The sequence below is a fragment of the Corvus moneduloides genome, chromosome 1 (genome assembly GCF_009650955.1).
Source record: "Corvus moneduloides isolate bCorMon1 chromosome 1, bCorMon1.pri, whole genome shotgun sequence".
NCBI classification, from domain to species: Eukaryota; Metazoa; Chordata; class Aves; order Passeriformes; family Corvidae; genus Corvus; species Corvus moneduloides.
In genome coordinates this window covers 18,570,053-18,594,843 of record NC_045476.1, presented here as the reverse complement: position 1 = coordinate 18,594,843, position 24,791 = coordinate 18,570,053, and the positions used below count along the sequence as shown (strand labels likewise).

Genomic DNA, 24,791 nt, shown 5'->3' with positions numbered 1-24,791 from the left:
ATCCCTTGCCTGCACCAGATGCCCCTGGGGACAATTGCTTCCACCTTCTCATGCCCTGGAAGCACTGCTCCTGCCAGCCCCTGCTGCAGGCAGGAACACTGCCCAGGTCCTGGCTGGCTGTAGCTGTCACCATCCACCTTTCGACTGTGTGAGGGTGGCATTGCATGGAGAGAGGAAGGAAGGGCAGCACTTGCCAGGTCACAACCCATTTGGGATGTTTGGGTTTCTTTCTTTGTTGTTGATTTTCTTTTAAACTGTGCTTGTCTCCTGCTTGCTGTCTGAACTGGTCCAAAGCAAATGTTTCCTTCGTCATGCGACTGCCAAAGAGAGACCACTCTTGGAAAGAGGATGGCAGGAATAAACAAAGACTGCATGGAATTTTTTTGACCCGTCTCCTCCACCTCCACTTGAGTAGTGCTGTACTAGAAGCTACTGAGCAAGACATTCCTCTTGGCTTTTGGGTTTCTTAGCTGTTTGCCAGCAGTGCCTTAGGTCTCAGTGAGGGCACTCTGTCCTGTGAGGTCTCAAAGGCTCCACAGGCACTCGCTGCCTGTCCCCAGGAGCCCTTCGTGAAGGGCTCCAGCCTGCGTGCCCACTTTGGTGACAGGGACATGGTGCTGTGTGTGAAGGGAGCTCAGCTCTGCATGTTCTTATGTTTCTGACAGTGGAGAGCCTTCATTTCTACAGAGCCAGGTCAAGAGCAGAAGGCAAAGGAGAATGAGTCATTGGAACCATATCCCAAGTAATGCAAAGATAATACCTGTGGTTTTAAGGAAAGTTGTTGCATATCTAGTAAAAGTGACAGGTTTATGTATAGAGTGCTTCTTAACAAAGCCATTTTAAACATTGTAAATACAAAACCTAATAAACATTTCAATGAAATAGTGTTGTAATCGCTAATACTAGTCAGAGTCCAAAACCAAACTGATGCTTCAGTACCTTGAGGTGCCTGTTTGTAAAAATGACCAAACACCCTGTCTGGAGCTGAAACACATAATGATGAAAAGCAAGTGCTTGCTACTTTGCTGCTACGCCCAGACTATGGTCCTGCTGTAAAATCTTAAGAGTTTCTACATTTAAAATTTCTATGTGTTCATATTAGTTAAACACACAACTACATTCCAAGTGGCATCTCTGACCTTCCTGTAAATTAATCTATCAGTATGTATAAATGTTTATTTAATATGGTGTACAGCAGCCTCTACTGGTGCATGTCTGCAGAGGACTACAATGTGTTGTGTAGATAATGGCATTACTTTTGTTATCTTTTTTTTTCCTTTTTACAATAGTTTAGCTATTTAAGGCAAATATGGACTTTTAGATGAAAAGTAATTAAAACTCTTAATATATCCTAGCAAAGTAAACCAAACCAAATGGAATTCAATTTTTAAAAATCACTCTATTACTTTTAAGCAAAAAATCTTTCTCATCAAATCTACACAAATATTATTTCCTCAGTCTACATGCTGTCAAATCAACAGTACGCTTTTAGCTCTATTTATATATATAAAGAATCCAGGCTTCACTTCCTGCGACACATGCTTTGGAAACTTAGCTCAACTCTGCTTTCAGACCACAACTTCACTACTACTGTCTCCCTTTCCAGATTACCATTTAAAAATCATCTTTAAATTGAACTACTGAAAGGTATAGACTCTTCTTTTTCAGTGCTGTCCTCACAGAATTCTCATAACTGTAGCATGTGGACACTGAAGGCTGATTCCAGCTCAGCAAAGCCATCCATTATGTGGATTTTTACACTACCTCTCCCAGGTGTTATATACAGTGCCCTTCTAAATATTATTTTCATTTTGATGCAGCAGAGAATGATGCCAGTTTCTAATAGTTATGAATCTGAACACAATTTGAACTCAAAAAGAGAATAAAGTGTCAGGACTTAAAAGGACAATCCAGATTCTTATAGTCAAATGTAAGGCATGCAGGGTCCATGACTGTAGCATAGTTTTCATTTACTATAAATCACCCTAGGCAGCAATATTTATAGTTACAGTGACAGATTTAGAGATACTTTGTTTACTTTTTTCAAAGGAACATTTGTGCTGCTTGCTCTTGCATGTTAAGTCATGTTAATAGTCAAATCCTACACAAGTGGACTGCAGTGCCTACCTCACTTTATTGAGGGACATCTGCAGAATTAAGCTACCCATCATTAAAACTTGCACTAAATTTTGTACCACTCATACATGTCTGAAGAAAAACTGAAAAAACTCTAAGTTTAGGTCTTGGGAGGGTTAAGCCAACCAGCCATTCTTCACCCATAGACACATAATGAGCTCCTAATAGTCTTTTTAAAAGAAAATGAAAGTGGTCTTTCAGAAAAGATTTTGTGAGTTTGTGACAATATCCCCTCTGGGATCATAAGGACCCAGTAAGAGACATGCCTTGTGAGAGGCGCTGTGGCTCAATTCCTAGTACACTATAACGCAGTAACTGCACAAGCATGTCTGACTGTAGCTCAGTGTGGTAGGAAAGGAGAACCTCATTATTTTGTGTTTCAGTACATTTTAACAAGCAGTGGGAGTGTACTTCGAGATCTGCTGTTCACTGAAGTAGGATCAATGAGTTCATCCTGGTGTTCTCATGGGCAAGGCTAGGCACTATGTTACATCCTACGTATTTATTCCTGAACCTTGCTGACCTTCCCATGCCTTCAGTCAGGAAGGTTTAAGGCAGATAGCAATTATAGGTCTCCTTCGTCATTGTCCAGTTAGTTTACCGGAAGTAGCATGGCCATGGCAGGCCATTTTCCTGCACTACTGCAGCAGATCACCTAAGACTCTGCAAGCCACTACTGAACATGTTAAAGCTAAGTCAGGAGATGTGGAGAGTTAAAAGGCCCGTTCATTTCATCCTCCTTTGCTCTGAAATAGACCTGGCCTCATCATATACTCCTTCATGATAAAACCAGAGGTGATGGATTTTAAAAGATATCTAAGCAATACAACAAATAGAGAGCTTTTCCAGTCCCAGATTCCTTTCCTTCACAGTAGTGACCAGAAGCACATCTTTGTGAGAAGTACTGACAGCCTCATTCAGAGACAGATGCTTTTCTGATTGTGTCAGACACCACCACCAACTTCTCCTTTATGGTTACACACCTCTGGTCCTTGCTTCCACCACTGCCCACTTTGGACAGAGGCATCACCATGGGTGACCACAGCACCTGAAAGGTTCTGCACAGCTTTGGTGATCACACTGCATGCACAAAACAGTGTGTATTCTGTGGGACAAATGCTCATGGTTTGTTACTGACAACTTCGTTTTATCCTAGCACTGCCCCTTCAGAAAGCTCTGACTTAGCTGAAACTATGCCAGATAAAGTTATAGCATGCAGCACATTCATTCTAACTCTAAGGAAATAAAATTTATGCTACTCTGGCTCTTAAAATTAACCACAGCAGAAGACTTTGTGAGCAGGACTTTTCCCTCGTTGATATAAATGAAAATTCTGGTGTCTAAATAATACATGCATTAAAATATTCTGCCTTTGTCTGATAAGGCTGTGAGGTATAACACTTAGGATGCAGGCAATATTTGTGATGGAAGACTTTAAGGATTTCTTGGCAGTTTGGGAACGGTAGGTTACTAGAAGCTGACTGGTGACATAATATTGGATAATTTTGTTTTTAGCAGACTCATCACAATCCTAACAATTAAAAGCACACAGAAATGTTTGTATCATTACTGCTTCAGATGATGTTATTTAAGCCCCAAGGATTTGCAGGGCTTTATTCATGAACTTACATTTGCAGACAAGGTAAAATCCTGACAAACTGGTACATTGAGCTGAACCAGAGAGTAGTGTGTATCACACTACAGGGTACTAAAATGACTGTGTGTGCAATTCATGTTCTTTAAAGTAGACTAGACCAATTCAAAATTAAGTTAAATTTGTTTTGAAGTTGTCAAACTCCCTCCCCCTAAAAAAAGGGCAAAACCAAACCTAAATGCTCCCTTTTAAACAGTAAATTATATATTTAGACCTATAACACAATAGACATCTAGTGCCTCCACCAATTACAGCTATAAATTAATTGTATGTCCCTTTCTTTCCTGGTACTACTATCCAAATTATATTAAATGTATTATATGGAATGCTGCTACTGGCACACAAAAAGCTTTTAAAAATGTGTTCGCTTCTACTATACCTGTATTGCTTAGCTCTGCTAGTTTTTCCACATTTTGCCCAAGACATTTTTATGGTATTGGCCAGACTTAAGCTGCTCTTAATATCCAGAGAAAAAACATTAGAATTACTGAAGTCTGCAATAAATTTCTGAATTGCTTTTGTTACTGAAAAAGCACTCTTTCTTCATTTGATTTATTACAACAAAATTCAAATGGAATCTCTAGGCATTCCTTAGATCAGACATACACAAATTGTTATAAAAAGTCTATTTATCACACGTTTGCACTACACTATGTTGATGTAACTGTAAAATCAACTCAACCATGTTATTACTTGTTGTATATAGCCCACAATCACACTAGTAGGTGGCTGATTTTTAGTGCTGGAGAGTGACAAAACTGTTTATTAAAAACTCAATTTAATGTTCTCTTGGATATGAGCAATATAAAAACACAGCTACTCAACAGTTCCTAAAAGTCCCTGATAGAGGGTTATATTCCTCTGCTCTGCTGCTTTCAGAATGCAGGAAATTTTACTAATGAAGCATCAGCCTATGTGCTACTGGCAAAGAAACAATAATCAGTGAGACATTACACACTGGTAGCAATGGTAACTCATTACTCACTGGTATGCCAATCATTGCCTTTAAAAAGCTTAAGATAATGCACTTTCTCTCTTTTGGGGAGACTGAAGCAATACATTTTGGTTATATAATAAATGCTGTGAGGAAGCCATGGCAGTGACAGGTTATAGAAGAACAGAAAGCTGACTAAGGATGATAATGTTGAGTCTTCTGCAGCTATGCTTACATTCATCCTTGGCCCACAGAGGTAGACCTTGCATCCACCTTTCTTACTACTTGTCCATTTACTTTTTCTAATGCAGTAGGTGTTTTTGTTTCTTTCCACTTTTATTGTCTGTCTTCATTGACCTCAGGTATTTATCCTGTCCTTTTTTTTCCTACATAAATATATTGATTGACTGATCTCTTAAGATATATTGATTGATCTCTAAGAGTGGAATACCAACACAATTCTTTTGAGTTTTAGTACAGCTTGACTGCCACGTTCAGACTTGTAACCATGGTAGCTGTATTTTAATGTCATCTCCCCTTGGTTTAGGAAAGCTTTAAACACAATCTCATAAAGCATCCTTATATGCAAGTTGGGACATCCTCTCTAGAAAGGTGGACTACTAGACAGGTGAAAACTGGAGCATGTTTAAAGGGAAGGGCTTATTGGTCTGTGCTCTAGGACTCATTATAAGAGGGGTTCCCTGGGACATACTCTCTTTCACATCCATACCAATGACACAGAGTGGGCCCTTACAAAGCTTGCTGATGCCAAGATGGGTGAGGCAAGTGACTTGCTCAAGGGCAGGGCTTCCATCCAGAGCGCTACAGGCATAGGGTGGCAGAACTTTATGAAATTTGATGAAGACAAAGTTCTGCATTACAGGCTGGGGACTGCTGGCTGGATGGCAAGGACCTTGGGGTCCAGGTGGGCAGAGCTAAGCATGAGTCCCCAGCCCTCTCTGGCAGCAATGAAGGGTAACAGGAGACTGGGCTGTATCAGCAAGAGCCTGGCCCACAGATAGAGGGGAATGATTCTTCCCCTTCACTCAGCACTTGTTAGACCCTGTGAGGAATACTCTGTCCACAAGCCCTGCACTACAACACTGTTGATAAACTGGATCAAAGACATCAGAGGGCCTCCAAGACGGTCAAGAGCTGAAGCACATGACCTTTGAGAGAGACTGAGCGAATTGGGCTTGCCTAGCTTGGGGAAGAGGTGTCTTCAGGGGGACCCACCAGCACCCTTCTGATACTCACTGAAAAGATGGAGGCCATCTCTTTACTGAGGTGTGAGGTGGGAAGACAATAGAAGACATGATGGGACAACAGATTCCCAAAGTTGCTGCTATCAGCAACCTGCTTTGAATCTAGTGTTAATCTTGCTCAGTGGGAGGCTGGACCAGGTCAACTCCTGAGAACCCTTCCAATCTAAATGACTTTTTGGTAAGCATTGTGCTAATCAGCAGGTCTCTGTTTTACCAGGTAAAAAATAAAGAAAACAACTTACCAACCAAAACAACAAGCCTGTATTTGTCATTAGGTTGTCGTCTATATTTTGCAACTTCTTCATAGGTTGGGATATCTGCTGTATCATACTGATCACTCTTCTTGCACTCATACATGGACTTGTTTGTTTTTTTATCTTTTCTGCTAAGACGAAAGCTTCTTCTAAAACCAGCTGCAGTAAGAACAGGGTTTTTTCAAAGTAAGAAAGTAAGTCTTCTTAAAACATTTGAAAATAGTCTCTTCCAAACATTCAAGGATTGGAGCATGGAATGAAAAGTATATTATATGTTTAATAAGCCAGGCCATTAGAATGATATTTCCCATGTTTTTAAACTATATCAGGTACCTATTTAAACTGCAAAATTAATATTACCAATAAAAAACATAACCTTTGCAACAACAAACTGCAAAATACAATTGCAATAAATTGTTAATATATTTAGATTATTTAGACAATTTGAGTATCTTATAAATTAATATATATACACAAGGCAATTCATGCAAGCTGGACTCTCATACCACATCTAATGCATGTCTATTAAATGACCACAGCACACAAATACAATATATGATAGAAACACAACTGGTGGTTGAAAGGGTTGATGAGATTTAGTTCCTTGAACAATTCTGTTTTGCTTAGCTCCATGCTGATAGTATATTTAAAAAGTGCATGAAACCTTTCCTGAATATGTTTAATAGTCAATCCAAACACTCATAGTTAAATTACAAAATACTAGAAACAGCTTAGACAATACAGTACCCATATTATGAAATTAAAAGTTAATATTGCTACTAAATCTATATTTACAATTGCATCAACAGTGTGACATCTATAGTGCCTTCTAAAGAAGAATTGAAATTTCACATAGCTTTTAAGCACTCTCAAAGGAGAAAATTATAGGCATTTTCAAGCAGAACAGCACAAAAAACCTGCTCTACACTACATGTTAAAAACTAATTTACTCCTCTGTTAATGCTTACCTTACTTTTTAAAATAAATCCTTTATATTGTATTATATTATATTTTACTGGTATCTCTACAACACCACTTTTGTTCTATATGGAAGTACAGGAAAGACTGCAAAGACTGCAAAGCTGATTTCACTACCTGGTGGTAGCAGAGTAAAACACAAACTATACTTTAAATACTGGACAAGTTGTTGGGTTTTTCCCCCAGAACACTTAATAGGACATTAAACACTTAAACATTTGGTGACCCCAAATTTTCAGCAAAATGTTTTCATATTCTTGTAATAGCACTCAAGTTTAGGTGTTTGAGAAGTATTCATATTACAATTTCTTCTTCAAAGGTAATTTCGTGCAAGTTCAAGATTCAGTTCTGCAAATATTTAGAACCAGATCTCAAGAGAAATGCTACAAGGCTTAGTTACAGGTTTAACATTTTGCACACACACAGTTTCACTAACATGAATTGTCATGGAACCTGGACCACAGAGGATGTTAACCAAGTTATTTAATTGATGTGAGCCCCTATACCTATGGGAATCTACAACACATGCATACACATAAAAAGTGAAGAAAAATGTCTTTGAGAATACCATGATGTCAACCCATTCATATTCAAAATACCAATAAGTAAAATGAAAATCTATGACAAAGGAGATCTAGAATCCACAGAAAGGGGAGATGATATTTTCAAGAAGTATAGTCTAGACTAAGTAGGATGTGGGCTGGCATAGAAAAAACATCAAAATATGAGCTATGAAAACATAATGAAATAAACTGGGTTACATTATTTTGTTATTTAGAGAACACTAACACTGAAGTGACTGCAGTCAGAAAGAGAAATGCCCAGCTGGAGAGCTTACACACCCACAAGAGGGCCTGGGAGATCTTGCCTTCCCTATGGTGAAGTCCATCATGACACAAGGATGTTCTCTTGATCATAACTATGCCTGTAGTTATGATTTGAGACAGCTATATAAAGAAAAGTAGCTTTAGCAATACAGACTACAGACACAGGAAGTGAGTTACAAGTTTCCTGAGGCCTCATCTAAAATGCTCCACAAAAGACAAAAACCAACAGAAGAAGTTTCCCAAAAAGCTGAAAATTATTCTGTTTGTTGCATTTTTTTTTCTGTATAATCATTTTATGGAAAAAGAAAAAATAGAGAAAAAAGAAAGAATAATTCTTCACCATTGACTATGAAATGGTTTACAAAAGTAAGAGCTTTGCTACAAGAACAAGAATCCACATACCTGGAAAAGGCAAAAAGTAAGGATAACGACCAAATGAAGCTAAATCAATGGTCTCCGTTCCAGTTTGGTGTTGAACTTACAGTTACAAGAGCTCTGTGCCCCTGATCAGCTGTCTCAAAATGCCATTAGAACAGCTTCTCAACCTCCACTTAAATGGTGAACTGTGCAATCTTTAGGAAAAATATTTTTTCTGCAAAGTCTTCATATAAATTCAATCCCTGCTTTTAGGTTTTAGTATGAACATTTTTAAGTTGTTCCTCTTTTCTCCAACCAATTTATTCAGATTTTGTTACCAAACTACCAGGTGGTGGACTATTTAATAATTTTTATTTCTTTTATTCCTTCAAAAAGGAGAAAATCTTTCAGTGCTGTCTGCAGTCTGATTTTTCCCTTGTCACTTTTACAGGCTCCACAGAAAACATAACAAAGACTCAGGTGATATGATTCCACTGCTAACATGCATTTCTTTGAATAAATATTTCTGCCACTGAAACTCATTGGTAAAATGAAAATAGTAATATTGTCCTATATATTAAGAAAGCTCAACAAGAAGTTCAACCAGGACTTAGATATTACAGAAAATAAAATATACTAATTAAAAGGAACAAACGTGAGACAAATACAGAAGACAAAGTAAGGCTGACTTCTCTGCAGTGTGCTGGTGAAGATGCTCTGTACAACTACTGACTATTAAGTTTGTGATATGCCGTTTGCTTCGCCACTTTATGACTATTGTAAATATGAAAGTGTTTTAAACTATTCCTCGAAGTCCATCTGAATAGCCCCATACAGTAACTCAAGAAACCTTGCTTTAAAACAGCAGTTTTAAAACATACAGTTCCAAGAGTAAGGATGACACTGTTTCAAATATGTCGAACACTTTTATGGTACTGCTGCTGCATTCCTGAAAGCATCTTCATTCTTCATCGCTCATCATCTGCCATTACGTGTCCTCTCATACATGGCTTAACTTTACTGTGACCTAGAAGCTATTTTATAGAAATGCTAATAAATATTTTCTATTGAATGTCTGCATTTGTAATTGCATTTTATGTTGGGAACTATGACTGCACAAAAGTATTAGGCTGAACTGAAACAATATTATTGTACTTGTAAGGAATAAAAACATTTATGAAAAGGCAAAAAATATTCTACTAATGTTTGCATATTTTATAGTTTTGAAAACATGAAAACCAAACTCCATATATTTAAATTAACAATAGAGCATCATTAAAAATGTAGTGACAATTACTACAGAGAACCAAACCAAATACTAATATGCAACAGAAAAAGTTTCTATAAAATTATTTAGGTATCATTAGGTAATTTAAAAGTATATCTCTATAAAGAAGAAAAGGAAAAAGTATTGCTTGCCTAGAATATTTGATAATATTTGATAATATAAAACTTGATGAATATGAAAGGAGCTGCAGGCTACACTGTCTGTGGAATATGGATATCAGCAGAGATTAACCTTAGCTGCCAAGTATGCAGACTATAAAATAAAAGGGGAAAATTCTGTCACTAAAGCGACATAATTTCCTGAACACTCAGAAGCTTGCACCAGCTCACTGGTTACAGCTACACAACTAGAAGCTTACTGAACATGCAAACCCATAAACTACTGCTGGAATGTAACAGATCTGGTGAAATAAGAGCAGGCTCAGGGAAGAAAATATTAAGAACAAATGTTCTCAAACTACTGATGTCTTCAAAACTTATAATATTTCTCAATATGAAATAAAAATAAAATACTAATAAACTTAATTAAGGCCCAACAATCCAAGAGAAACCACTTAGATCTCTAAGAATGAAAAAAACACCTTAGCAGAAAAGTTTGATTATTCTTTTAACCCTTAGCAGTACACATTTCGTCATCTCAGAACAACATCCTTACACTTACACAGAGAAATCCACTGGGGCCTCACACAGAAATCCAAACTGAAAACAGGCAATGTGTGAACCTGCCCCCCTCACAATATTTTAAAAGGATGATGATGTAAATAGATGTGCTTATTTACATTTAATGACATAATTCTGAATAAGTAGATTGCAACTATGTTGTGTAAATTTCAGTCCAAATATACTAATAACACCAGAAAGTAAATTTCTCAAGTTCAGAGAAACTACACTAACAGGAAATAATAAAATATAAATTCATGCATGCTTCATGAATTCACAAGTAAGGCTCCAGAATGTTAAAAAGCACTTCCACAGGCTTTTGTTAATTTTCATTCATTAAAACAAGTACTTAAGTACGTGTTTATATTACATATGTTCTTCATGGAATTTAATGTCATCATAGAGTGAACAACTTCTATTTAATTGTAAATGCATTTAAGAGCACCCTTTGTATTCATATTACTGACAAAAGTAAGTTTGGTACCACCGTCATTATCTAGGTTTGTATGAACATAACATTTTTACTAGATATTTCTGGATATTCTTTTTCCCCCAAAATATTGGTATTTTTTTACACTGGCTCATATACTGAGGATTTCTATTGTTACACAGAACTGCACAAACACAGAGCAGACTTCTTACTCTGTTTGCTTCTGGACTGATTCCCAGCTTGCACATTTAGACAGGGTTAATAAAAATTTAGATTATGTCTGGATTTTAAAGACGAAATTGAGAATAGTAAACAGATGACATTCATCTATATTTACTGTATGTTCATAAAGGTTCAAGCAATGTAACTAGAATTTAAGCTTGGCAAAGGCAAACTCCTAACTTTTTCCTCAACAATTCCTCAGGAAATTACAGCAGAAACATACAATACTATACTGTGACTTAAATATTAGAATTTGGTGAAAAATCATTACATTTATCTGAGTCACTGTAGAGGAGAGGGTTCAAATTAATAGCAGTATAACCTTGGATATAAAAGATTTGACCCCAAATGGTTCAGTCATTCTGCCTTCTGAACACTCTCTTCCTGTGCTCTTCATGACCACCTTGTAAGTGGTCTGAAGTACATATCCTTTCAGAGAGGGTCAGATGTTCACAGAATAATCTGGTTCATGGATTGAAGTGCCAGAGCCATATATATGGTTTGTGAAACAAGGAGACACTGAAGTGCATGAGACAGTTTGATTTATAAATCACTGTGTCCTGTTACTGCATGCAAAAGAATGGTAACATCAACTTTCAAAAACCTACCTGCTTTTTTAACGAATGATCCTTAGTGAAGAGCTCCAAGGAACCTCTAATTTCTAAATCAAAAAGCTACTTACTCACAATCAGTGAATATACTTGTGTCCTTACTCCAAAACTGGCCCTAGTTTTACTGCCTTCTGACTCTCCTCTCTGACATCTCATTCCAAAAGCACATACCCAGCATGAGAAGGCTGAAGGTACCACCTCTGGACTGATGGCAGCATGCCACTATATGGAAGCTCCCAAGAAAGAAACCATTGCCTGAACTGTACTTAATAATTCTGAATAATTTTTGTAAAGTTTTGCCTAAGTGAACTATACCCATCTTGATTTTTTGTCCTTTGCTTCTGGGACAACAGTAGCTTCTTCCTCAAGACACCTCCTTCCTAAGATCGCCATGTCTTTTTGCTAACTATGGACCAAAACGTTTCCATGAAAAAGGCTACAGCACCAAGAAAAGGTGGATTCTGTTTAGCTACCTTCATTCTCAAATAAAGCAGCAGCCCACTAAGATCTGATTGCAAAACCATGATAGTCTCACCCTAACAATTCATGGGAGAGTGTTGCTCCTGTTTCAAAGAAATTATTTGATAAGGAAAATTAATTTCATCTGGAATCACATCCAAATTATCATTTTCCAAACATACTCAATATTTCAATACAATTACAATTCAACATTAACTTAGTTGATTACTTAACAAAGGTAAGATGTGTATTTGCAACATGATCAGACGACCACGAGTTCCACAAACACATGATGGAATTATACCACACTAAGGTTTTGTAAAAAGGTCAAAGTTCTTTCAATTATATACTTTGTGTATACCTGATGTAGTTTATATACCACATTTAAAACCATTAAAGCACAGTGTGAAAACCAACTCCAGTTTACAGCAATGGTGAACCCAATGGCTTGGATGTACTCAAGCACTTCGACAAGTTTCTTCCCACTCCTCTTGTAGTAGGAGGATGAAAGTCTTGGGAAAAGGGCTGGTTGCCACAAAATCTGCTCCAGCCAGCCTCCAGCTGGCAGGAATTCTGGACAGTTTCAACTAAAATATTTTTACATAGCTTTCAAAATGGCACAAATTAAAAAGTTGAAACATATCATGGAACATTCACCTTTTTTAAATGTTACGTTTGTTTGAAATTTGGAATCTTGAAACTGAAGCCAAAGGACTCTTTCCCCTCCTCTTTCCCACTCCCTGCAATGATACATTGAGCTCAGACTAGCTTTAAAGCTAGATTTAAGCTACTGAGTTATTATGACTTATTATATTTGTAATGTGGAAAAAGAACTGGTGCCTGCAAATTTACTCTGTATTCTCACTGAATCCTCCCAAAGTGGTTAGATAGACATGTACAAAGAAAAAATGTGTACACAAAACTTGAATAAAACCTTGAAAGTGCTTTAAAATAATTACTCAAATTTTTCATGATACAGTAACCTTTTTGTTTCATTAAACACTTTGCTTACTTCATGTACTTTAAAAATTTTGACTTTAAAATCAAACCAGTATTTTAGTAGCCCATGTTTAACCAGGTAAAGGCATACACTACATAAACCCTTTATGTCAAATCCAATGAGCCATGTTTAAAACCTTAATATTCATGCATTTGTCATGCAGATTAAGGGCATTTGTATGCAGATTACCCCCAAAAGCAAAGTGGACACAGTAGCTCCAGGGAAAAGAAGCTGAAAGAAAGGAAAAAAATTGTCTTTTGTAACCAATTGCTCACCTAGATAGGATCCACTGTTGTGACCAGAACATTCAGCATCTTCTGGACGAAGGGTAAAAGCATACAGAATAAAGCCAAGAAATAAAGCAGAATAGTTAGAAGCCCAGCAAAAAATACAGAAGAAATTATTTTAAAAATGACAACTGTACAAAGCATAGCATTAAAAAGCCTTCAATAAGCCATTTTCTTAAAAACATAAAACAATATTTATTGTTTTATATTTTAGCTGGAGATATTCTTGGATTTTGCAGCATGCACACTGATCTTTTTACCTTTTCAAGCAAAAGTTGTGATGACAACAACCATTCTAAAAAGAATTCTAACACTGTATTATTCACATTTTATCAGTTAATAGAAAATATGCCACTTAAAAGAAAGCAAAACGATCTGATGTAAATCAAGCTTTTTTGTAAACTATACATTATCAGACTTTAGCTTTAAATTTTGGCTCACTGGATTAGACAGAAAGGTTTTTGATCAAAAACACATCCTCTCATTTAATATAAAATAGCTATAATGTATATTTTTACATGCCAGAAGCCCTTTGATCAAAAATATGAGCTACAATTTCTAATGCTTTTATAAACAAAAGCCTCTTAAGTAAAAAAAAAACCAAAAAAACCCCAACCAACCAAACAAAAAACCACAAGAGATCAGCTGCTATTACTTTAACATATGCTGCAAACATAACAGTAACTGGCTACACTCAGAGGGAAAACAGTAACGATGATACCACATAGATGAACTTTCTACCATCTCAGAGAAATAGTCTGTCAGTATTAATTAGAAATGCAAGACCTCTGATGGCCATGAAATTAACTCAGAACCATCTCTTTCCATCCCAGCCCACCCAAGTGCTGCTAGTATTATTCTATCATACTACTTTTCTATACATATCTTGCAGAAGTTCAAGAGAGAGAAAGCAGTTTAAAACAATAGTTCAAATTACTGATCATTAAATGAAGCAACTAGGAATATTCTGGTATTTTTATCTACTTTAAAACATGATTCAATGTATTTGGTGGCAATATAAAAGCATCATAGGTATAACATCTCTTAGAAAGATTGGACTATATTCAATTTAATTCTAAACACATGTTCTCTAAATAAAATTATTGGGCTATTCAGGGAAACTTTTATACATGTACCTTCAATTTCCTCTGAGAAGCACAAAGGAAAAATAGGAAAGGAAATAATTAAATTGAGTGAAAACATAACCTAAGAAAGAAAAGTTAAATCGAAAAAGAAAAATGCACCTACCACACTCAACCGCTTCCTCATCTTAGAACAGCCAAAAAGACAAAGTATTATTGTTTAATACTTCATAAATAGGAAAAAATTCAGGTATGTAAGCTACTCTCAAATTCTCTTGACAGCACCTATTAAATTGAGGCATATACCAACATACCAGTACTGAGTTTAACTGCACTCAGAAAAGGACGTAAAAAGGCATTGAAATACTACGTGCACTTTAAACTTCCCATATGAGATTCTTCCACTATTCATTTGGTAGCAATGACCTTACCCAGTTGTCACGGACGATCTCTTTGGTATTAAATGTAAAGTTTGTTAGTTCAAATCAATCAATCTTAATCTAGAATTTCTAAGAAACACTACCATGAACACAATCTCAGTATTTTTTTGCACTTATAGTAACAGCTGGTACTGCCCGTGGAGATGGATTTTGAAGAGGCTTTTTTGGTTATGGCTTTTCTGTTTGGTTGGTTTTGTTTGTTGGTTTGTTTTTTTGTTTTGTCTTGTTTTTTTTAAGTCTACAATTGCAGCTGAAAACATGCTGGAAGAATTTATATACTCCTGTAATCTTTTCTCTGACATTATCCTAATATAATAGATCTACTTAAGACTTTCTCCTTATCTATAGTAAATCAATAAATTTCTGCTGCCTTGATAGTAGAAAACATACATTTTTCTAATCATCTTTTGGGTTATACAGAAAAGAAAGATAAATATAATGGAGTTCTGTGCACAAAGATAATACATACTAAGGTTAAGATTTATAGAGAGATTTAACAATCTACCTTTCATTCAAATTTCCTTTAAAATGTGAATAAATAGGCTTAAAATATAATTATTTCAAAGACTTTCCATGAAGCATGTCTTTTCTCAGAGTGTGAAAAATTATTCAAGAGCTATTTTACAACCTTTTATGCATAACTAATGTACAAAATAAAAACTAGGTCAAAATTCCCCTGCATATATGACCACATGGAAGAGCTTTTCTCATTCCACATCATGAAATTAAGAGTCTCTTTTGCTGCAGGAAAAATAATGTTTTGTACAATCATTTCTTGGTACCATTTTTCTTGAGGACTTACATTTTAAAATACAAATTTGGAAGACTTTTTTGAATCTTATTTAAAGTTTATTTCTATGGTCAAGGTGACCATATGGTTTAAGTTGGCTGGGAAGTCCCCTAAGGTGAACACTGCTTGGTTGACCACATCTGGTGTCTTAAAAGAGTGTACACAGTTTTGTGAGTTAAAAGTGAAAGCACTGGATCCATTTTCCTCTCTTGACCTTAAAAGCTCCCAGTTCTTGACAAATGCCCTAAAGCTGGATCTGGAATGGCAGGCTGGCTTCCAGGTACTAATTCTTTTCTCCTTCTCTGTAATGTCCAAGTTTTTCTGTATTTCCATTTCCATGACTTTCAGTAGACTACAATGTATCTCCTGAAAACAAGTCACTAATGCTCAACACCAGTTCATATAAATAGATTTTAAAAGTCTCCTGAATTCAAGAAAATTATTTGACTTAACTGGTGAGTGTGCATTTTAAAATACTGTCTGGTATTTTAACAATGGTAACAGGTAAGTCCTCATTTATGAACATGAAAAACCAGAGCAGGAGCAAAGAAGGTCTGTGTGTACACATGGACAGAGGTCTGAACAGGTGTACACTCGCTCAAGCCTGACCACTGCAGAACTCACAGGAGTCCTGCAGGTGTGGTAGATGGTGAAGTTACAGCATCAGGGCTGAGAACAGCTGAAAGGAATCCAGGCTTCTGGGCTACCCCTGCCAGGAAAGGGAACATGCTTATCCATAAATGAAAGACATTAGGATTCCCAAGTGAGTCAGCTGATCCCAGAGAGAGCACAAGCCAAAATGTCTACAAGCTGAGGTTTAATGCTGAGATAAAGTAAAGGAGTTTTGAACTTTCTGTGTTTTGTTAAAAATCTTCCTTCTTAATACTGCTCTTCACTTTCTTGGGCTACTTTTAAGGTTGAAAATAAGCCTGTAATGAAAATATCTTGGAAATCACTGGGTTTTCATAGCTTAATGCAGCTATAAACAGTCATCAACATGTAGCTCCCAGTTTGACCTTTACAAGGAATTTTACCAGGGCTATTGCCTGTCCCTAGTAAAGTCAGAGGTGACTTGCCAGGAAACTTTGTATTGTGATTCACTACTAAATACAGCTCTGTGCATCTGGAGCAGTTGTATGCATGCAGCAAGTAAGTGTCCAAAGTTCCAAAGTTCTGAGACATGAAAAACTATACAGTTTTTCAATACAGTTTCACTAAGTGGAAGTGGGCTGAGAAAGGAAATAGAGATCTTCATCTAGAAGGGAAAAATTAAAGACTAAAAGAGGTCAAGGACTGAAGAGGAGGAAATCTGATGGGAAGTAGGAAAACAAAAGCAACGACAAAATGAAAAAAAAACCAAACCCAAACCATAAGGCAACATCGAGCAAATAAAACACAGAGAAAACAAGAAATACAATCAATGAAATATATTGTGGTAAGAAGGGAGAGGAAGTTCCAAAGAAAATAGTCATGAAACAGGTTTATGAAACAACAACAAAGCTGTAACAAGACAAATGGGAAAAAAGAAATAGGAAACACAAGTGCAGTGGAAGCTTAAGAAGTAGGTGGTTTTATTCATTTTAGAAAGATTTCAGCGTAGCCAATAATGCTAAACTATAACAATGAAAACCAGTATCGCATACACTGTGTTTTTGTATGTATTTTAACTGAAATGTAATCAAGATTTGGTTTTGGGGGCCTCACCTAAATTATACTACTTAGGAAGCTCAAAACCAGGGCCACTTCCAGGAGCATTCTCAACTCTTTGGAACAGTCCAGCACCAGATTAAGAATTTTAGCTTTTGTTGATTTTCTTTCAAAAATATTTCCACCAAGCAATTTTACTTAGATGTTTCTCAATCTAAAATTAGACCCAGCAGCTCTGTTCTAGTTTCTTATCACAAAAAAGTTGCATTATTCCTTAAACTATACTTTACTTTGGGACAATGCTCTACCTTATTAAGCAGTCTTGATTTTTTAGTGATGAACAGTCCCACATAGCAATCAACATTTTTACTGTTTTGCAGGTTTTTATCCTATGGAGTTTTGTAGATTGAATGATACATATAAGTTCATGCAATAGGAAATTTAAGATGATCTAATTTAATTCTCTCATAAAACCATCAGGTAACAGTATCTCTACGAAGATAATTTGGAAAATGAAGAAGGATGGTCTTGCAGTGAAGGACAGATCCATTTCCAGTTCTGTCTCATGTGACCTGGACTCAAATGACATCCAGCTTCCGGTTTCCTTAATTTCTCTGTGGTAGTAGGAAGTTAAGATTTGTAAGGACAGGAGACTTCTGAACAAAAATGCTAATGTGCTAATTTATAGGTCTGGTTTATTTTTTTTATATACTCGTAACTATCTGCAGGTGGGCAATCAAGTTTCAAATATGAACACAGAAAAATACTGAGAAGAAAGGCAGAGTTAAGATTGTGCAGCAATTATAACAAGCAAAAGAATCCTAATATACATTTATCCTAAATGTTTGGTCTTCAAACACAAGTTGTACAAAACATTTATTCTTTTAGCCTGTTAAAATTTTTTTGTTGGCAGAACACAATCTTCAATTCAAAAGACACTCAACTATGGGTAAACTGGGTTACATCTTGTTTGAATGAACACCATTTGGCTGCAGTTAAGTCTTTCCTCTTGCTCATACAATGCCAGTCATATATGGTGAATCAAAATTGAAAGTAAAATGGGTTTTAAGCCTTAGAAAAACTATATGGTGATGGCTTTATCACAGTAAGTATTTACATTTAGCATTAAATACACAGAACAAATGTATTTTCATGAAAAAGACATCTCTGAACAACTCTGTCATATATGCTACAAACATATATTAAACTGTACACAGGGTATGGATGTACATGTACACATATGAATGCAGTGCACAAGCTAACAGAGCTTACAGGCTACGCTAGTATAAAATATAAAGTTACCAGCAATTTTCATACCAGAGACAACACATACATAACATAAGAATAAACAGAGTAACCACTGTGAAAGCAAAATTATGCTGAAGGGATATAATTTGGCTGATAACTGCAGTTTATAACAACTGCAGAATAGTAAGTTGTTTGGTTGTTATGAAAAGATTTTTTGTTCCTTAAAAAAACAGTTTAGCACTTGTGCCTACAAATTAACATAGTCTACACATGCAAGAATGACCAAATCTGTTGGCAATATCTATTACAGTCAGAGCATGAGCAGTCTTTGTATTGAAGTTAACAGACTGGGAGCTATTTAAAAAATAATTCTTCCTCATACAAAGTCTCATGTCACTCCAATTTAGCTGGCATGCAGCAATAGGACAACTCACAGAACCATCTCTGGCTGACAAAGCTGTCCAAGCTAAGGTGACCTCCTAAAGCCGGGAATGCTGTTAAGTATTATTGAGGAATACCAGGTGAGCAGGTTTCTGTGGAGCTGGCATTCAGCAGTGGCTCACAAGCTCAGACACATGAAAGCCTGTTGCACACAGGCAGACACACCAACAGTACCTCCCTCTGCATCCCAGAGAGTTCCCTCACACCCACTCAGGTATATGGCATGTTCACCATTCCAGCACATGCAGGGTTAGTCCTACGCACACAATCTCATGCAACTCTGTTCCTTTACTTTCATTCCATTTTCCTATTTTTTTTCCTATGCTGCCTGTTCCTACAATTTTTTCCCCACTATCTTTTCCCCACAGTATTAATGTACAAAACCACTTTTTGCTGAAAAGTCATTGCTGTTAAGTACTGAAAAAATGCTGAATATGCTTCAGTGGTTCGTTATTCCTCCATCACTTCTGCACTAACTCTGAGCCTGGGAATTAACATATCAATCTTATCAGCAGGTCTGAACATCTAACAGCCACTTATCTCACGTGTCAGATATTACTGTTGAACTTACTACGGTTTTCTACCAACAATAGCAAAAAAAATCAGGTCAGAGTTCTTGTCAGTAATTTTTGCATTCACTGTTTCAAAGACTTTTACAAAATACATATATTAGTATTTTATTTAAACAGAATCAGCAAGCAATTGAACCACTGCACAAATAGCAATGACTATAGCAACACTCCTGCATAATACTGTTAATTGCATTAATCTAATAATATCAAAGCCCATCCTCTGTGGGGTTTTGCTTAATGGGGCTAAGGGGCAGATTTTGTCCATCTGTTCTTCCATTGCCCTTGTTGCAATTCCTTCTCCTTTTCTTCATCCTCAATACGAAATTTCACTTCCTCTCTTTTCCCTTTATTTTTTATTCCTACTTTTTCTGCATCTTCCTCTTGTCAGTGCAGGTTCCACCTACATTGCCAGTTTCTTTCAACTTCAGTCCCAGGTACCATCAAACTCTGCATCTTCTCCATTTGCACATGGAAATGTATGATTTCACTTACCTTTCAATATGGAGTGTACATTGTTCTGCCCCCTCCTCCAGTGCACACATGACATGTAAAATGTTTTTCACTTTAACAGGTACCATGTGAGAATTATTATGTTTTATCTTTCAAGAAAAGGGCTAAATGCTGGATAGGCATTTACACATACACATGATGGAACAGTTCACTTGGCTATTAAAGTGAAAATAAGAATTGGCATTTCCATTAAAAACTGATCCTTTTAGTAACTTAGAACTAGACTGGATTTATTTCAGTGCAAATAATTCTTGCAGAAAAGGTTTTGTAGAAAGTATTTTTTACTCTTTCCTCAATATGGGTATGCATACGATCATCACCTAAAAGGCCCACTTTTATTTTGCTTCCAAGCGTATAATACACAAATATGTGTAAAGATTTGCAAACTGCATGCATTGCTATGCTGAAAAGAGTGAAAAATTCAAAATACGAAACAGAAAGAACGCTTCCCAAAAGTCATCCAATCTATCTCCTTTCAGGTTTTCAAACATATTTAATTATCAAAGCATAAACAGTTCTTGACTGTTTCAGAGAGCTCTTTGTATAGACAAATATAACAATCCTTTCCAGTTCCAGAATTGGCTTGAGAAGAAAAGGAAAAAAGAAGTTATAGGATGCTTCTTGCATATTATATGATTTTAACTGATTTTTAGATTAATTTTCAAGTAGAAGGACACTGCCACCCTGAAAGCCCACCTAAGAAACCAGAGCTGACTCACATTTTTTGGGTATTCAAGAAAACAGAATATTTTTCCTTGATTCTCCCTATTAAAAACAAAGGTATGTATCAAGGTTTTTTCCTCATTGCAAAACATGGGATTTGTGGAGTGAGTTGACTGAACAGAGCAGACCAACATCCACAGCTACATACCAGGTGTCAAGAAAGCTTCCTAGTGCAACTCCCAGTCCTGTCAGGAAAGGGACATCTCTCAGCAGCTTTCCTGAAGTCAATAGGTTTTCATCTTTTTTGAAAGCCATAAGAATAGCAACTGGCAAAGTGCCCTTTTTCTCCAAACTGCTAAGGAAATTCAGGTCACATGACTGGATGGAATCCACTGCAATAGCAAGCAGCTTCTCAATATACAGCAAGTTCAGGATGATCTGCAGAACATATTTTCCCACATAATTACCCTTCCAAACACTGGAAAACCCTATATTAAGATGAAGGATTAAAAAGAAGTCTGAAGAAGTCAAGCATTATCAATTTCCCACCTTCACACATGGGCTAAAAAAAAATAAAACTGAACTCAGCAGTTCTTTCCCATTTCCTGTTCTCTATGTCACCTTCCTCACAATGTTTCTGGTACTGTCAGAATGCTGGTTGTTCAGCTGAGCAATGCATAATTTTCCAGCATGTCCCAATTTTGGCAAGATGATTGCTGTGCACAAATACAGACATGGCCTCCATATCTCACAACTTCACTGCTATGCTTGGTAAAACAAAAAAACTGATTAACTTTAGAAAGATCACAGAGGTGCAGAGCTTCCCAGAAGAATCTTCTTGAAAATCCAAGCAAGTGGAAGGTTTTCCTGAGAGCAACTTGAGCAACATCCTAGTCACAACAGTTTTTCTACAGCTGAATTCTGGTCTTTAAAATGTCTTCTCTATGAAGGATCTGAATTCCCTCCCAGCACTAAAAACATGTTTAGTCTTTGAACGAAGGGATAAATCTCTACTCAGAACAGCATTTCCCCTGTTCCCATGAAAATCTGGCAGATACAGCAGCAGACTGTCTTAAGAAAAAAGGAAGAGAGAGAATGATAAACCTACATTACTCTGCAGTCTTTCCTCCTTCAAAAGGCACCATTGCCTTCTAGATGGTATTTACCTGGAACTTGCCTTGTTCAAAGAAATTCCACAAGAGAACAGTAATAGGCATACTGCTTGGCCCTCATGCTCTGTCATGTTTTAAAAGAAAGGGGGAGAGGAACTCTTCTCCCTGTTTAAGCTAGTTAAGGGAGTCAGTGGAAAAAGCAGAGACAACAGTAGACATTGTACTCTGGGTCTTCTTTAGGCTGTAATTTTGGCAATTCCCAATCAAGTTCAGGCTACCTATTTGGAAGGATGAGATGCATCTTGTAAAACCTTTCACTTGAAGGTCACTAGAAAGATGCAGTCCATTACAAAAGGATTCATGCAGTGTTGCTGCAGCAGCTGATTTACCTCTTCAAAAGCACCAGTGCCACCTTAATTGAAGGCTCTTGTTGAGTGTATTATCCAGAGTCAAGAACAGTGGGCAGAGAGAAATAGCTATACCCTGGGATTAGACACTTTTCCAAAACTGGGGCAGAGCAACTTGACCTAGAACCTAGAAAAACAACAGATTTACTTCAAGCTGGAGGAGCTCCTCTTGTTTCTAAGATCTATGTAAACAGAAAAGCTATAGTGCAATTGTAATGTCTGTTACTGTAATTACAAAGCTAATCAAGGGCTTTGGAGTTAACAATAGCATTAGGGCACACAACCAAAGAGTGAAATGGAATGAAAGATAGAAAACTCAGATTATTAGAAAAATAACAGTTACTGTCAAGCTTCAGAACACAACAACCATAGCAAGAAGTTAGGAAAATTGCAACAGAAACCTTGGTGAGGAGTTTTAAAGTTAAAAGCATTTAGTTTGGCACTTAGTGCGCCAGCATCCACTCTTTGCCATAGTACCCATACTTTTTCTTTCATTGTTAGATAATGAAAGGTGATTGGAAATGTTAGACCGCTTTCTGAATACTTCTAGTTGAACTCACAATCATGTTTGTATTTAAGATTTAGATCCTACTGAAGTGTGATAGTTTCTTACATTGCTGACTTTGTTATGAGTCTGCACAACTGAAAGAAATAACAGGTCAAGTAAAACATGCAATAATACTTAACCCAGATGTCGATGTAAATTCCAGTGAAGAGAAAATATTTGTTTCAATGTATGAGCTTTCTTAGAGGTTGTTTTTCTTAAATTGTGCAACTACTGTATTTAAAAACAGACACTATTAAGGATGAGTTTGTTTAAAAAACATTAAGAAATGATTCTGTGAATGTGTATCAGCGAAACAAATGTTCTGACTTTTAAAAAATTCTACTGCTTCATGGGACACAAAAAATTACCAACTATATGGGCGAGAGAAGGGGAGACTATCAGACCTTTTATCTTACTCTCAATATAAATTTCACTGTGTTGGTGCAGTCCAAATTATATAAACTGTTCAGCCAATTCTGTACTTTTTCAACACGAAAAGAATATTCTTCAACCTTTGAAATATAAGAATATTCTTCAACCTTTGAAATACTACATATCAAAATATTAATTGGGCTCAATACTTCAAAAACAAAGTCAGAGGGCTGGGAAAGTTTCTAGCTACTTTTAAAGCTTTTAATGACATTATTTATATTTATTTTCCTATTGATAAAATGGGATCAAGAAGCTGTAGTGCCCAGGAGAAATGCGTCCTATAGTTGAAACAAACTGCTATTTTATAAGGTTAGAGATATGGAGTATTATTTCTATTCCAGGTTAACAGACTTACATGATTTTCTGTTGGAAATTTTCAGTGGCTGAACCTGCACTTCTGGTCTTCTTAGTGCAAATCTCCTATAAAATGGGAGGTGGTGGGGAAAAGACACAAACTCCTCAGTTTTCACTGCAAATTTGCGATTAATAAACACTTAATATCATGAGACTATTGCAAAATACCCAAAAGATTTTATAAGAAATTAACTTAAAACAATGCAATCCATTCACAATCTAAAAAAATTAAATCTTGCCTGAAATTTTTGTAAGCTCTCCAAAACCTGCTGCAGTTCTTATTCCTGCATAGTACATCAGTGTGGATGCAGATACTGATGTGCTATTTTCCATATGTTTTTTCTTTCAATCTGGATCAGCGTTATCCTATCAGTTTTTGTCATTATCAATTCTAGCCAGAGAAATAAGGAAATCCAGAGTATTTCAGCAACGTTTCCAAGTTCACTTGTCCTGCTGCAAATGCACATTTATTGTACCCATGTAATCTACGAGCATTACACATGCCAACTACGCTAACCTAACAACTCAGCAATAAGACTATTATTCTCTTACTTCAAAAAATAATGAAATTATGCTTCTCAGTAGCTCACCTCTCCTGGAAATGCTTTGAAGGGATCAAGCCTGCTCTGGGATTGGCATCACCTTCATGTTTGGCTTGCCACCAGGTTGCATCATCCTGGCTCATGATCTGAAGGATATCTCCTTTTCTGAAAGCAAGTCCAGCTTCTTTACAAGGAATTGCTTTATCTTCATTAGGATCATAGTCAAATAAGGCTCTGATAAACATCTGAAACAAAGAGTGTTTTATCTTTAGAATCAAAATATTAAATGCAATCCAAAGGTACATCCCTTTTCTGTTTCTACAGTTCAAAACCACTGAACTAAATAATGTAAACATTTACTGCTGCAAAACATTCTTATTGATGTCTAGCATTGGAAGTTCATACGGGAATGTTCAACTCATTGCTTCTGCAACTGCAGCCTCAATGGATTTAAAGGCTCTGTGACTCAGGGCAAGCAGGACTTTGCAGGTGCATAGTGTGCCCATATGAGGAACAGAGAAGATTCTGTTGAACCAAGATGCTATCGAGTGTCTTCTACCCAGTGAACAATGGCAGGAGTACTTGGAACCAAGCCAGGTCCTTGCAAAAGGTGTAAGACTACCTGTCAAGTACACAGCTGAGA

General features: G+C 36.5%; 1 protein-coding gene across 7 annotated transcripts in view; it reads right to left on the bottom strand.

Moving 5' to 3' along the window:
- The window catches only part of MPP7 (membrane palmitoylated protein 7), a 159,393-nt gene that overhangs the window by 9,836 nt on the left and 124,766 nt on the right, over window positions 1-24,791 (bottom strand). For 4 of the 7 annotated variants that reach the window (XM_032113221.1, XM_032113155.1, XM_032113288.1 and 1 more), the window contains 6 exons: window positions 24,197-24,393; window positions 23,608-23,672; window positions 14,610-14,630; window positions 14,498-14,509; window positions 13,350-13,391; window positions 6,232-6,402 (listed from right to left, as the gene is read on the bottom strand). In XM_032113221.1, coding sequence (XP_031969112.1) covers window positions 6,232-6,402; window positions 13,350-13,391; window positions 14,498-14,509; window positions 14,610-14,630; window positions 23,608-23,672; window positions 24,197-24,393 — 508 coding nt within the window. The remainder of the gene's footprint in view (window positions 1-6,231; window positions 6,403-13,349; window positions 13,392-14,497; window positions 14,510-14,609; window positions 14,631-23,607; window positions 23,673-24,196; window positions 24,394-24,791) is intronic. The other 3 variants (XM_032113451.1, XM_032113538.1, XM_032113619.1) reach the window with 3 other exon arrangements.